Raw genomic sequence first — 11980 nt, 5'->3', positions numbered from 1 at the left:
ACAGCGGAAAGGAAGATGAGGAACTATCCAATGTAGCTCGACATGAATGGAGTTACTTGTCAATTAGATATAGCTAAAATAGCCAGCCGGTGGTGTCATGTCATCATCCTCTCCTAAAAAGCTCCTTCTCATGAAATAAATTGATTGCAATTTAGAGGGACTAACTTTCATTTCTCACAATAAGAAAAATATATATATTTTTTAATCTGTGGTTGCTACAAAAGAAAATATCATGAGCAAATTCCACTAATTTCATACTATAAAAATCGTAATTATCGTCGGAAGATCCTATCCAATCCAATCTGTCGATATTATTCCGTCCTTTTTATCTAGTTGATCGATGTCCTTCCTGTCTCAAGAGGAAGGTTGAAGCCCTTTTCTAGCACTCTCCTTGTGCCACAGAAGATGGACCCAACCAAGGAGAAAAGAAAAGAAAAGAAAAGAAATGGCCTTTCCAGCTTGGTTCCATCCATCTATGTGCTATTTCTCTCTTTGATCTTTCTTTCACCAGCTCAGTATCAATATTGATATCAGCCTCTTTGCTTGGATTGAACTTTCTGTCGAGTTAGTAAATTGTTCAATGTGATGATAGTTTTCGTCTTTTTGAACATAAATAAAATAGAAACAGCCTTGCAAGAAGGAAGCAAAAGTATGTTTCTACAAAAGAATTACAGGTACTGATGTAATGATTTCTTCTTCTTCCTTCTTGGAGTCCATCGTCAAAGCACCTCATTTATCACATTGAAACACTAACAATCTCACATCCTCTATGGACTTGCTTTTTCATCCCTAATAGTGAGAATTTATGATTAACCTGTTCCCATCATATGTTGTTGACGTCGTCGTCATCACCAACAGCCTCTCTCTCTTCTGAAAAATAACTTCCCGAAGAGACGTTACCTAAGGAAAAAATCACCGAGGATGTTGTTATCGAAACCATGACATGACTGAGACTTGTATGAGAGGTGATAGAGGAAGTGCGTCCACTTCGATGCCATGGTCCTCCTTTGTTGAAGGGAATGCTAGTAGGTATTATGTCTTTTCCTTTGTTGAGGCAAAAACGAAGGTCAAGGGAAACTCTCGAACGAATATCCTCAATGCAGATTCAATTTTTTACATCTCCTTCAGAAAGAGAATGGAGGATCAAAAATAAAAGATTCACCGCACCAATTGGGTTGTAGGAGGCTTGAGGATTCCACTTGTATGTTAGGGTTTTCTTCATCATTCCTTCCATAAAACTACTGATATGATCTCGAGAGAAGGGTCCGAGTTATTGTGACAATCCAAGCTACACCAAATTTAGATTAGATGACGAGCTAGAGTCAATATCGCCAAAGAAGCTACAAAGCCTTTTCATGTTAGTCTTTCTCTATGCCCACTGAAAAGTAGCTACAGTACATAATAATACATTTCTAACATCACATAAAATTGTATCAACAAATTTGCACTTAAGAATTCTCTCCACCCTTTCTATGCCAAGTCAGCCTAACTTTTCCCTGGAGGGACACCTTCCAAGAACATGCCAAAGGAAATATGCCATTGATAATATACTCAACCCAAGTATTTTTGTCCTTTGCTTCTACCACTACTACTATTGTCGCCACCTTTCAATAATTGATGCAATTAACATTAATCAAATCCTAATGATGATAAATTGTACGTAGACCAAAGTCAAACGTGATCACTACTAACGTTCCAACATCAACCAAATGAGATATATGTTTGTTGCATGCACCCTTTATGGTGCAATAGCTTTGCTGCTCCGTCGAGCATGCAATTTTTAACACACGGTGGGCACGATAGATTAATTATGGCACGATAGATTACTACTCCGTCAATTTATAACATAACCTTGATCGTTAGTTCATCAAATGAAAATATTGATAAATCTTTTGATTCCTTAGCAACAACATAATCATTCCCTTCTCGTTACATTAATATCCACGAACATTCCCTTCGCAGGGGATGACATCTCAATTGTGACAACAACATGATCCTTCACTTTAAAAATATCAAAGCGGATGCACTTCTCATCAACGCTGCATGACACGCCATGGTGGCTTTGCCGCCTCTTGTACAAGTTCTATAGCTTCTCCTCCGAAGTGATGTCATCCCCAACGGAGGGAATGATGGTGGATATTGACGCAACGAAAATAAAATAATCATATTATTGTCGTAATTGAGAAGTCAAAAGATTTATTAATTAAGGAATCAAATGATCATGTTCTTTACACTATTTTCTTGGGTTGGAAGTAAAGCAAAGATCAGATGGAATTTTTTATTTCATAAACAAAATATGCAATGGATCTACTAAAAAAATCTAATATAATTAATTATAAAGTTACAACAACACCCATGAATGTAAATGAGAAATTGAAACTTAAAGATAGTACATGTCTGACAAAGGTAAGATACTATAAAAGTTTGGTTGGAGATTTAATTTATCTAACTCATACTCGACCAGATATTACCTTTTCTGTTGATGTAGTATCCAGGTTTATGCATAATCTAAGCAAACATTATATCGGAGCTATTAAAAGAATTCGATGTTACATTTTTGGAACTACATATTATAATATTTGGTATTCTCATAATTTTAAATGTAAATTATTTAGTTTCAATAATATAATAGTGGTTGGATAGAAGCTTTATATAATATAAAGAGTACTATAGATAATACTTTTAGTAGCTATATCTTAGAGTTCAAAAAAAGCATGATAAATTCGGGTCAAAATTGATGTTTCTTGGCCCGTCTAATAGCCCAATGTTTGATGTGACAAAAGACTAAACTATATGTTCATGAAATCTCTCATAAACATACATGTATACCTTTTGTAATTAATCTTTATTAGTTGACTATGGTTTGAATTTTGATAATGTTTATTTTTTTTTTCAAATTATCTATAATTAGTAGAGGATAATTTTAGATTTGTTTACATTGATGATACCGAGAAGGATGTAAGTGACTGATCTTAATATTTGGAGGGACATAATCTATACTATAATTTAAAGGGATAAAAAAATTGAGGATAGACAAATGAGAAGGCTACTAAAGAATCCCAACACTATGAGATAAATATGTGAAGCTAAAAAAGGTTGTTGGAAATTCCATGAATGTGTACTTCTATAAAAAAAATAGAATAAAATAATTGTATATCAAATAGCAGATTATTTTCCTAAATCTTTGTATTTTTAAACCCCATTATTTCTTATTTGAGTGATAAGATAAAATTCTTATATTTTCTTAAAAAATATTCTATGCTTGAGAATATCTCATGGGAAGGAAGAAATTAAATAAAAATCAATCTTTTTTATGGTCCCAATGTGAAGTCACATATGAGAAGTAAATATAGAAATCAAATAATTATTGAGAAGTCACATATATATATATATTTATTTATATACATATATATATACACATATATATACATATATATATATATATATATATACATATGTATAAATATGTATACACACACACACACACACACACACACACACACACACACACACACACACACACACACACACACACATATATATATATATATATATATATATATATGTATATGTATGTATATGTATATACATATATATGTATATACATATGTATTTATATATATATATGTATGTATATATATATGTATATATATACATATATATATATGTATATATATATATGTATGTATGTATATATATACATTTATACATATATATATATATAAATATATATTTATATACATATATATACACATATATATACATATATATATTTATATACATATGTATACATATATATATATATATATATGTATATGTATATACATATGTATATTTGTATACATATATATATATATATATGTATGTATGTATATATATATGTATATACATACATACATATATATGTATATATATATGTATGTATATATGTATATATGTATATACATATGTATATATGTATATACATATATATATGTATATATGTATATACATATGTATATATGTATATATGTATATACATATGTATATATGTATATACATATACATATATATATATATATACATATATATATATATATACATATATATGTATGTATGTATGTATGTATGTATGTATGTATGTATGTATGTATGTATGTAATAAACCCTAAACCCTATACATAACAAAAGAAAATAAGACAATGATATAATCTTGTGAGAACCTATCTATGAATTATATAATAACAAAAAGATAAAGAGCAAATATTACGATGCATTCCTTTTATGTAATATTAAGGAGTATAACTTCTTAATTTTGTTTATTTGTTTTATAAGGTATATAATTCAAGTCTAAGAAGAAGTCTATCGTCTTCATATCAATCTTGTCTTCTTTAGGTTATCTGCAATGATACACTTTCAAGTCTACAGAGAAATAGTACATGCCTATATTGAGTGGCCAATCGAAAGCTCATACATTGTCCATCCAATAACAACCCGTTTTAATTGCTTTGACTACCTTTTCAATGATCAAATGGGTTGACTATTTCGCTAAAATGTGGTTCAAATGTTTATAATTTGTCATAAGATTTAGTCACCGGAATGTGTTCTTCACATGATATTGTGCAGAAAGTTGTGCGACTGTATTCTTAAAACAAGAAGACTCTCGTGCTGACTCAGTCAGATTCAACTCTTCACAGAAGTGTTTTTCTGCAAATGAGAAGTAATCCATAGTGTGCCATTGTCTTCTTAAGCTGCTCACAAGTGTTGCAGTTTAGTAGTGCTTGATCTGTGACAGCATTAATTTGACGTCCCTACTGTTCGGTCTCTCGGCGGGGTCGTCATATGTGCAGAAGTAAGCAACCTTCAACACTAGCAGCATCTGCTCCTCGAACCCTTTCCCCATCAACCTCCCGTCGATCGCCGCCGCCGGGTCGGCCGACCGCAGCACGTTCCTCAACCACCCCACGAGGCACATCTCGTCCGTCGCCTGGAAGAACTGGTCGCTGGGGAACCGGCTGGTGACGAGCACCGCCAGTATCACCCCGAAGCTGTAGATGTCGCACTTGGCGGTGCAGGTCATCGTCTGATAGTACTCCGGCGCTATGTAGCCCAGCGTGCCGGCCACGTTGTTGGAGGCCACCGGCCCGCTCATCATCTCGTGCACCACCTTCGCCAGCCCGAAGTCGCCGATCCGGGCGTTCAGGTTGCAGTCCAGCAGTATGTTCGCCGGCTTCAGGTCCCTGTGGATGACCTGTGGCCGGTGCACCATGTGGAGGTACTCGAGGCCGGCGGCGATGCCGAGCGCGATCTTGTACCGAACCGGCCACTGCAAACTCCTCCGCTTCAGGAAGTCGTGCAGAGACCCGTTAGGCATGTACTCGTACACGAGGTAGTGGCAGTCGGGCTTGGGGACGTGGGCCAGCAGAGGAAGAAGACTGGGGTGGCGCATCCGCCCCACGGTGAGTATCTCCGACCGTATCTGCCGCGTGTGGATGTTGAGGAGCTCCGACTCCTCCTGGCAGATGCTGGCGGCGCCAGTTGCGGCAAGGTGGTCGATCTTCTTGATGGCTACGGGGATCGTCCGATTCTCGACGAAGATCTCGGCTTTGTATACCTCGCCGCACCCGCCCCGGCCGATGATCTGGGCGAGGAAGGGTAGGCCTTTGTGCTGGAGATGCTGGAAGAAGGGGATGGTGTCCGGGTGGCGGAGCATCGGGCTGAAGACAGTGGCAGCGTTCCCAGGAGCTTTCTCTTCGGCCAAGATCCTGCTAAGGGTGCGTCGGTGGACGACGAACCGGGAGAGACGAACGACGGACCACCAGAGGAAGAAGAGGAGTATGCCGATGGTGAAGCCGATGAAAAAGGAGAAGGTGGCGCTCATCCAAAGAGGGTATGACAGGAAGAAGGCCGTCGAAGGAGGCGGCGGCATGTCGGGAGTCAAGCCGGTGCTGCTACTGAGAAGAGAACGTTGTAGAGTGAGGCTAGCAAAGCCATAAGTAGCGGATTGTAGCTTCGTGCTTCTTGTGCGGGTGGCACAGGGAACGAAGTAGAGGAAGAAGAGGGAGCGAGGAAAAGATGACTTTTCAAGTCAACCGAAGAACGCGTCCTATATGGTAGAATCAGATGGACGGTGAGAGGAACGACAACAAGAAACCATCACGACTCATAAAGCGTTCTACTTTCAAACGTGGACTTGCGCGTCAAAACAGTGATCACACTAATCCTTCCACAAACGCGTGGAAAACTTGGCGTTTCCTGTGGCTTCGTATCATCACTCATCAGATTAATTCGTAGTTTAGCGTCAAGAGTCATGCAATTCGTAGCTAAGCATCATAGAAAGGCTCTTTGCAATTCAGACTCTACAATCTGTATCATCCTTACTGCTCTTCAGATTTGAGCCCATGCGATCCAATAAAAAGCCCATGTAAGGCTGCCTTTGAATCCAATAATATTTACAAGATCATATCATGCGATCGAGTGTGATCTGATCTGAATGTCGCATGATCGAGTATGATTTGATCTGAACGACCTAAAAAATCAGTTAATTTATAGCTCAAATAGTTTGTGGTCTCGTGAAACGTGTTTTAAGATAAAATAAAAAAATAATATGAATTTATCTATTAATAAACTATATTTTTTATATTCATCTAATTAAATAAAAAAAATCAAAGTGTTAATTTAGTTCGAAGACGAATTTGATGGGTAGGTATTGGACTCTACCGGTTACATTAACCCAATTAAGGATTAGCTACAAACCCGAGTTGGCGAAGAATTTGACCATGGCTAGGGTTTCTCTCTTCTCTCTCTATATATATGCACGACGTGCGGTGCACAGTCGGCCACCGCATCGCCTCCTTCCGCGTCTGTTATCCTCCTCCTTTTCTAGGGTTCGGGTTAACGTTTCTTCCGTGACAAGAATCCTATTCCTCCTCATCTCCGTCTTCCGATCTCAATTACTCCCTCCTCTTTCTCTCTCGAATCGAGTCGATCATGGAGATCGAATGCTTGAAGGAGTTTCCCCACCCTCTGATGGATCGCCGGCCCCGGAAGCGCCCGAGGTTAGGGTGGGACGTTGACCCCCTTACCGCGGCCAAGGTATTGCCCCCTTGTTGTTCTCCCTTGTTTTGATTCTTCTATTTTATCATCTGATCTCGGATCGGGTAGATCAAGGGCAGTTTTTCTTTAGATCTAGCGGTAAGATGAGGTGATATCTCGGAATTTACTTTTTATTTGTTCTTTCTTTTATATTTCGTGTTTGATCTTGTAGTTTGTCTTTTCAATAATCTTTTTTGTTTCTATCTTGATGGATCTGGGTAACCGTTGTGTATCCTTCTTCGCTGGTGCTCGTCGTCGTCTTTTTTGTTCTTTTCTGCATGATTTTGAAGACTTCGTAGTATGAGCTAGAAAAGTATCAACGTTTTCCCATAAATAAGCGGATAAATTTTTGGAAATTGACTATGATTTTAGAAGATTTATGATATGCCAGATCTGGATTCGAGGCGGAGTATCTCTTCGTGTAGGAACTTGATATGTTTCTTGGTTCTTATGAATAGATAGCTGAAAGAAGCAGACATGACGCTGCTTTTTCCCTTAAAATAGAGTCGAATTTGTATATCGTGCTCTTTAAAAGAAAGGAACGAATTATTTATTGAAAATCAATTCCCTTCACTTATCATTTTTAAACAGGAAATTGTGATCGAGAGATAATTTTAACTTTCATTTAACTTCTTTTTTCAGTGTTTCCATTTTTTCTTTGTCATTACGTGAAGCTATTGATGTCTGTGATAGCTATTATGTTGAACTTATATTCGTATTCTAACAAAAGTCACTGACACAACAGGGTGAGTTTCTTGTTTATCAAATATTGCAATTGTTCTTAGGTGAGGATTAATCCACTGGCTTGTTAATGTATTATAAGGAATTTTGATCTGATAAATGCATATTCATATTAGCATGTGCTTGACCCTTGACATTCTATGAAGCTTGATATTGTTCCTTGTAGAGTGGCTTTAGGCTTTCTTGTTTGTCAACAGCAACCAGTTTTCTGAATGTCCATCACGAAAGTGAAGAAAATAAATTTATAAGGAAATAATGATTTTGTTTGTTGGATGGGAGAAAAATAAATCAATGGTTGTCTGTAGGCTCAAATAGGTATCTTATGTGGACAAGAAGTTAACTTGAAGAGCTTGGTTCCTTCGGGGGGTGCTTCAGATCACACTTGTGCATCCCAGTCTGCAAAGGATCAGGAACGAGATGCTTCCCCTCCTTGGAGAGGAGATGATAAAGATGGACATTACAAGTTTGAACTTGGAGAAAATTTAACCTCTCGCTGTAATCATACTTATCATTTTTTCCAAATTTTCTTTCTCTCTGCTGGTTTTGCTGTATATGCTGTGTGATCTATCTGTTAAAAAGTCTGTCTTTCTAGAAACCTTCGGTATATGCCAGAGTTTGCATCATTTTGACAACTTCTTAATGCCTTTAGCCAATTGGACTGATTATTTGGCTAAGTGATATTTTTTGAGTCAATTTTTTATAAAGTATATAAGATTGTGATACCCAAGTTTTATCATAGGATTAAAGAAATATATCTATTCTTCATGGTTGTTTTTTATTACTATCTATGATCTAATCTATTTTTCATCTATCACAAGTCTGTCTTATTATTTATACTTTATTGATTAATGTTTTGAAAACAGTAACATCCTTAATTATTCAATCTACTATGAGTTATCACCTACAATGTTTCTAAAATATGTTTTTTTTGCTTTGACATTGTTGGATTTTCTTGTATTGACATCGTTTTGCTTTCTGTGGATGCTGCTACTGTTTATCTGACTTCATACTTTCTTTTCTTTTTTCTTTTTTGGCAGATAAGATTCACAGCAAAATGGGTGAAGGCAAGTTGATATCCCTCCTAATCTTTCATATAAATCATTTTCTCCTTGCATGGAAGCTCAGTGGGATTTATCTCATTTACTGCTAATGCTGTCCTCTGCCAGTTTCCAAGTGGTCCATCTTTCCCCCCTGTAGTTCATTTCATCACTTTTTCTTGTCCTGTGATTTCAGGTACCTTTGGGCAGGTTCTGGAATGTTGGGATAGGGAAAGGGAGGAAATGGTAGCCATCAAAATTGTCCGGGGCATCAATAAGTACAGAGAAGCTGCTATGATAGAGATTAATATGCTGCAACAGCTTGGGAAGTATGATAAGAATGCAAGTCGGTAAGTCTTGTGCATCACTTATGTTGCCTCTAATTTTTAGATTTACTCTTTTTAGTTGTTTTAGTAGGTTTAAGATTATACATGTATAAGATGGTGCATTCTTGCAGTTGTGTGCAAATACGGAACTGGTTTGACTATCGTAACCATATCTGTATTGTAAGTATATGAGTTGTGATAATTTCCCTACTTTCCCAAATACAGTTGGGAGTTGAAAATATCTGTCAACTTAAATGATCTTAACAGGTATTTGAGAAGCTTGGTCCAAGCTTATACGATTTTCTACGCAAAAACAGTTATCGCTCATTTCCAATTGATCTTGTCCGCGAGTTTGCCAGACAACTATTGGAATGTGTAGCATGTGTGTAGACAGTACTTCCACATCTTTTTTTTTATTGTTCATCTTCATCTGTGTTTTTCTGCTTGTTTTGTTTTACCCTTATGGTTATATAACCTATAAAAAGTGTGGTAGTAAAGGCCTAAATTCTTGGGCCATAATAATAGCTTTGCAATGGAACAATGCCTTCACTCTCATGAGGGGCTTGTATCTTGTTGCTTACTATTGGCCACTGTTACTTGAGATTTGATGATCTCTTACCAGTGGTTTTAACTTTTCTGAATCTTCTGTAGTCACTTCCTTTTATCTATTTGTTTGCAGTTATGCATGACATGCGCCTCATTCACACTGATTTAAAGCCTGAGAATATTCTTCTTGTTTCTCCGGAGTACATCAAAGTACCTGATTACAAAGTACTATTCTATTTCTGTCTTAAATGATGTAGCTTAGAGTTTGTTGAAAATAACTTTGACCTTATGGTTGACATTTGCTCTTAGTAATAGGTTAGCTGAATCCTTCGTTTCTTTGTGGTTAAATAACCATTGGAATGCCATTGCAGCACTAATAGTCAACTGTTTACTTAGGTGTCATCCCGATCTCCGAAACAGGGTTCCTACTTCAAGAGATTGCCAAAATCAAGTGCCATCAAGGTGATTGATTTTGGAAGCACAACTTATGATCGTCACGACAATAGTTATGTAGTGTCTACGAGACATTATCGGGCACCTGAGGTTATCTTGGGTGAGTTCTGTTTAATGAACAAAGAGCATTTTGTTTGCATCCATTTACTTATTGTTTGATAATATTAATGATTGAGTTTAGGACTTGGATGGAGCTATCCCTGTGATATTTGGAGCGTCGGTTGTATTCTTGTTGAACTTTGCTCAGTATGTTTATCAGAGAGGAGCATCTTTGTTTTAAAATCTGTTAACATTCTTCGGCATAACTCAAAGCCACGAAACATTGGTGCAGGGTGAGACTTTGTTTCAGACCCATGAGAACTTGGAACACCTGGCCATGATGGAGCGGGTTCTTGGACCATTACCTTCTAACATGCTGCGACTTGCAGCGTAAGTCCCTGATATATTGATATATTTATAAGTTTTTAAAATTACTACAACCTGCATCGAGTAGCTGTAATCGACTGTTTGTCCCTATAATTTTCTTGCAGCCGAGATGCCGAGAGGTATGTTCGAAGGGGTCATTTGAATTGGCCTGAGGGTGCAACCTCAAGAGAGAGCATGAAAGCTGTGTTGAAACTTCCTCGGCTGCAGGTACTACCTTATTTAATACAGATTTATCTATCATTTAATTACCCGTTATTTGCTAATGTAAAAGAGTTGGGAGGACAGTGTGTCGGTTTTTGTGATGATTCGAGCTGTCTTATGATAGCTTTTCTTTGTAGAATCTGGTGATGCAGCACTCAGATCATTCAGCTGGGGACTTCATCGATCTTTTACAGGGGCTTCTGAGATACGATCCTGCAGACCGATTGGCAGCAAACGCAGCTCTCTTGCATCCTTTCTTCACAAGAAATCGCTAACTCATGTATCCAATTGAGAGAAGGCTTATGCTAACCTGCACTTTTTTGCATTTACAATGAATGGGCGGTCTCGTTTGTAAAGTTTTGTATAGCGGATATGATATTGTTCTCTGATGCGTTAATGATTTATTCTGGTAGCGCGTTTGTTCTCTATTGCGTTGATTGTTTAAATCTTGTGGTTATGTTGGCGCGGAATCACTCAAGAAGTGCTTTTTACTAGGATGACAAGAAACTCGCGGAGATATGCATTTCGATTGTATCTCATTTTTCTAGGATATATGAAATTATTGCAGCTCTGCCTCCTCATCATAAATATATGTTCATCGTCGTGATATATTGGATTTGTACGGAGGATATCAAAGCAAAGGGTTGTTGTCCCTTTTTCTTTTTAAGTTTGTTTGAAGGATGTCGAAGCAAATGGTTGTTATCCTGAGGAAATATTAATTAGATCAAATTTGATAATAAAACGTTAAATATATACGCTAAACCTGTGAAGTGAATAATATCTTTATCACGGGCGATGAACCCAACAGAAGCCGCATACGTCGACCTCAACACCTGTGATCGTCTCCTCATCCTCTACTCGTGAGCTTAACTAATGAGGTGCCCGAAAGAGTTCATGGAACTTTGGTGTCACGGTTGCTGCTTCCCTGCACGCCTCCGTGAAGTCGTCAAATCCGAATCACTTTTAACTCTCCAAATTTGACACATATAGGTCTAATAAAAGCAAAAAAATCATACTCACCACCATTGCTGCAATATTATTTGTACACTTATTCAGCCACACTCACCACCAGTGCTGTGTTAATCCTCTAGACATGCACTGATCCCGAGAGTCCAACATAAATCTTCAAAGAAAAGAGAAGCCAATGTGACGGCACAGGAGAGAGAAAGTGGCACG

The 11980-nt window shown here is 37.4% G+C and overlaps 2 protein-coding genes across 3 annotated transcripts; one reads left to right on the top strand and one right to left on the bottom strand.

Annotated features, from left to right (window-relative positions):
• Window positions 1-4542: 4542 nt before the first annotated feature.
• LOC103996472 (leucine-rich repeat receptor-like serine/threonine/tyrosine-protein kinase SOBIR1) lies at window positions 4543-6029 on the bottom strand. Its single transcript, XM_009417396.3, has one exon. It carries the CDS (start codon window positions 5906-5908, stop codon window positions 4751-4753), a length of 1158 nt encoding a protein of 385 aa, XP_009415671.2. The 5' UTR covers window positions 5909-6029; the 3' UTR covers window positions 4543-4750.
• Window positions 6030-6808: 779 nt separating this feature from the next.
• Window positions 6809-11232, top strand: LOC135588469 (serine/threonine-protein kinase AFC2-like). 2 transcript variants are annotated; one of them, XM_065080607.1, is made up of 12 exons: window positions 6809-7074; window positions 8121-8310; window positions 8853-8879; window positions 9049-9202; window positions 9310-9358; window positions 9446-9560; window positions 9858-9949; window positions 10121-10277; window positions 10359-10423; window positions 10509-10606; window positions 10708-10810; window positions 10942-11232. In XM_065080607.1, exons 1-12 carry the CDS (start codon window positions 6970-6972, stop codon window positions 11077-11079), a joined length of 1293 nt encoding a protein of 430 aa, XP_064936679.1. In that variant the 5' UTR covers window positions 6809-6969; the 3' UTR covers window positions 11080-11232. The 2 variants fall into 2 exon arrangements, with proteins under 2 accessions (XP_064936679.1, XP_064936678.1); XM_065080606.1 differs by having other exon boundaries at window positions 10929-11232.
• The last annotated feature ends 748 nt before the right edge of the window (window positions 11233-11980 follow it).

The sequence above is a fragment of the Musa acuminata genome, chromosome BXJ1-8, assembly GCF_036884655.1.
Source record: "Musa acuminata AAA Group cultivar baxijiao chromosome BXJ1-8, Cavendish_Baxijiao_AAA, whole genome shotgun sequence".
In the NCBI taxonomy this organism is placed as follows: Eukaryota; Viridiplantae; Streptophyta; class Magnoliopsida; order Zingiberales; family Musaceae; genus Musa; species Musa acuminata.
This window is presented reverse-complemented; position numbering and strand designations above follow the sequence as displayed.

What these genes read in the sequence shown, in the direction of transcription:
- LOC103996472 (XM_009417396.3), bottom strand. Translation starts at nt 5,908, where the DNA reads ATGCCGCCGCCTCCTTCGACGGCCTTCTTCCTGTCATACCCTCTTTGG.
- LOC135588469 (XM_065080606.1), top strand. Translation starts at nt 6,970, where the DNA reads ATGGAGATCGAATGCTTGAAGGAGTTTCCCCACCCTCTGATGGATCGC. An exon ending in TCACAGCAAAATGGGTGAAG is followed by an intron (nt 8,880 to 9,048) that starts GCAAGTTGATAT and finishes CTGTGATTTCAG; the next exon opens with GTACCTTTGGGCAGGTTCTG. An exon ending in AACATGCTGCGACTTGCAGC is followed by an intron (nt 10,607 to 10,707) that starts GTAAGTCCCTGA and finishes ATTTTCTTGCAG; the next exon opens with CCGAGATGCCGAGAGGTATG.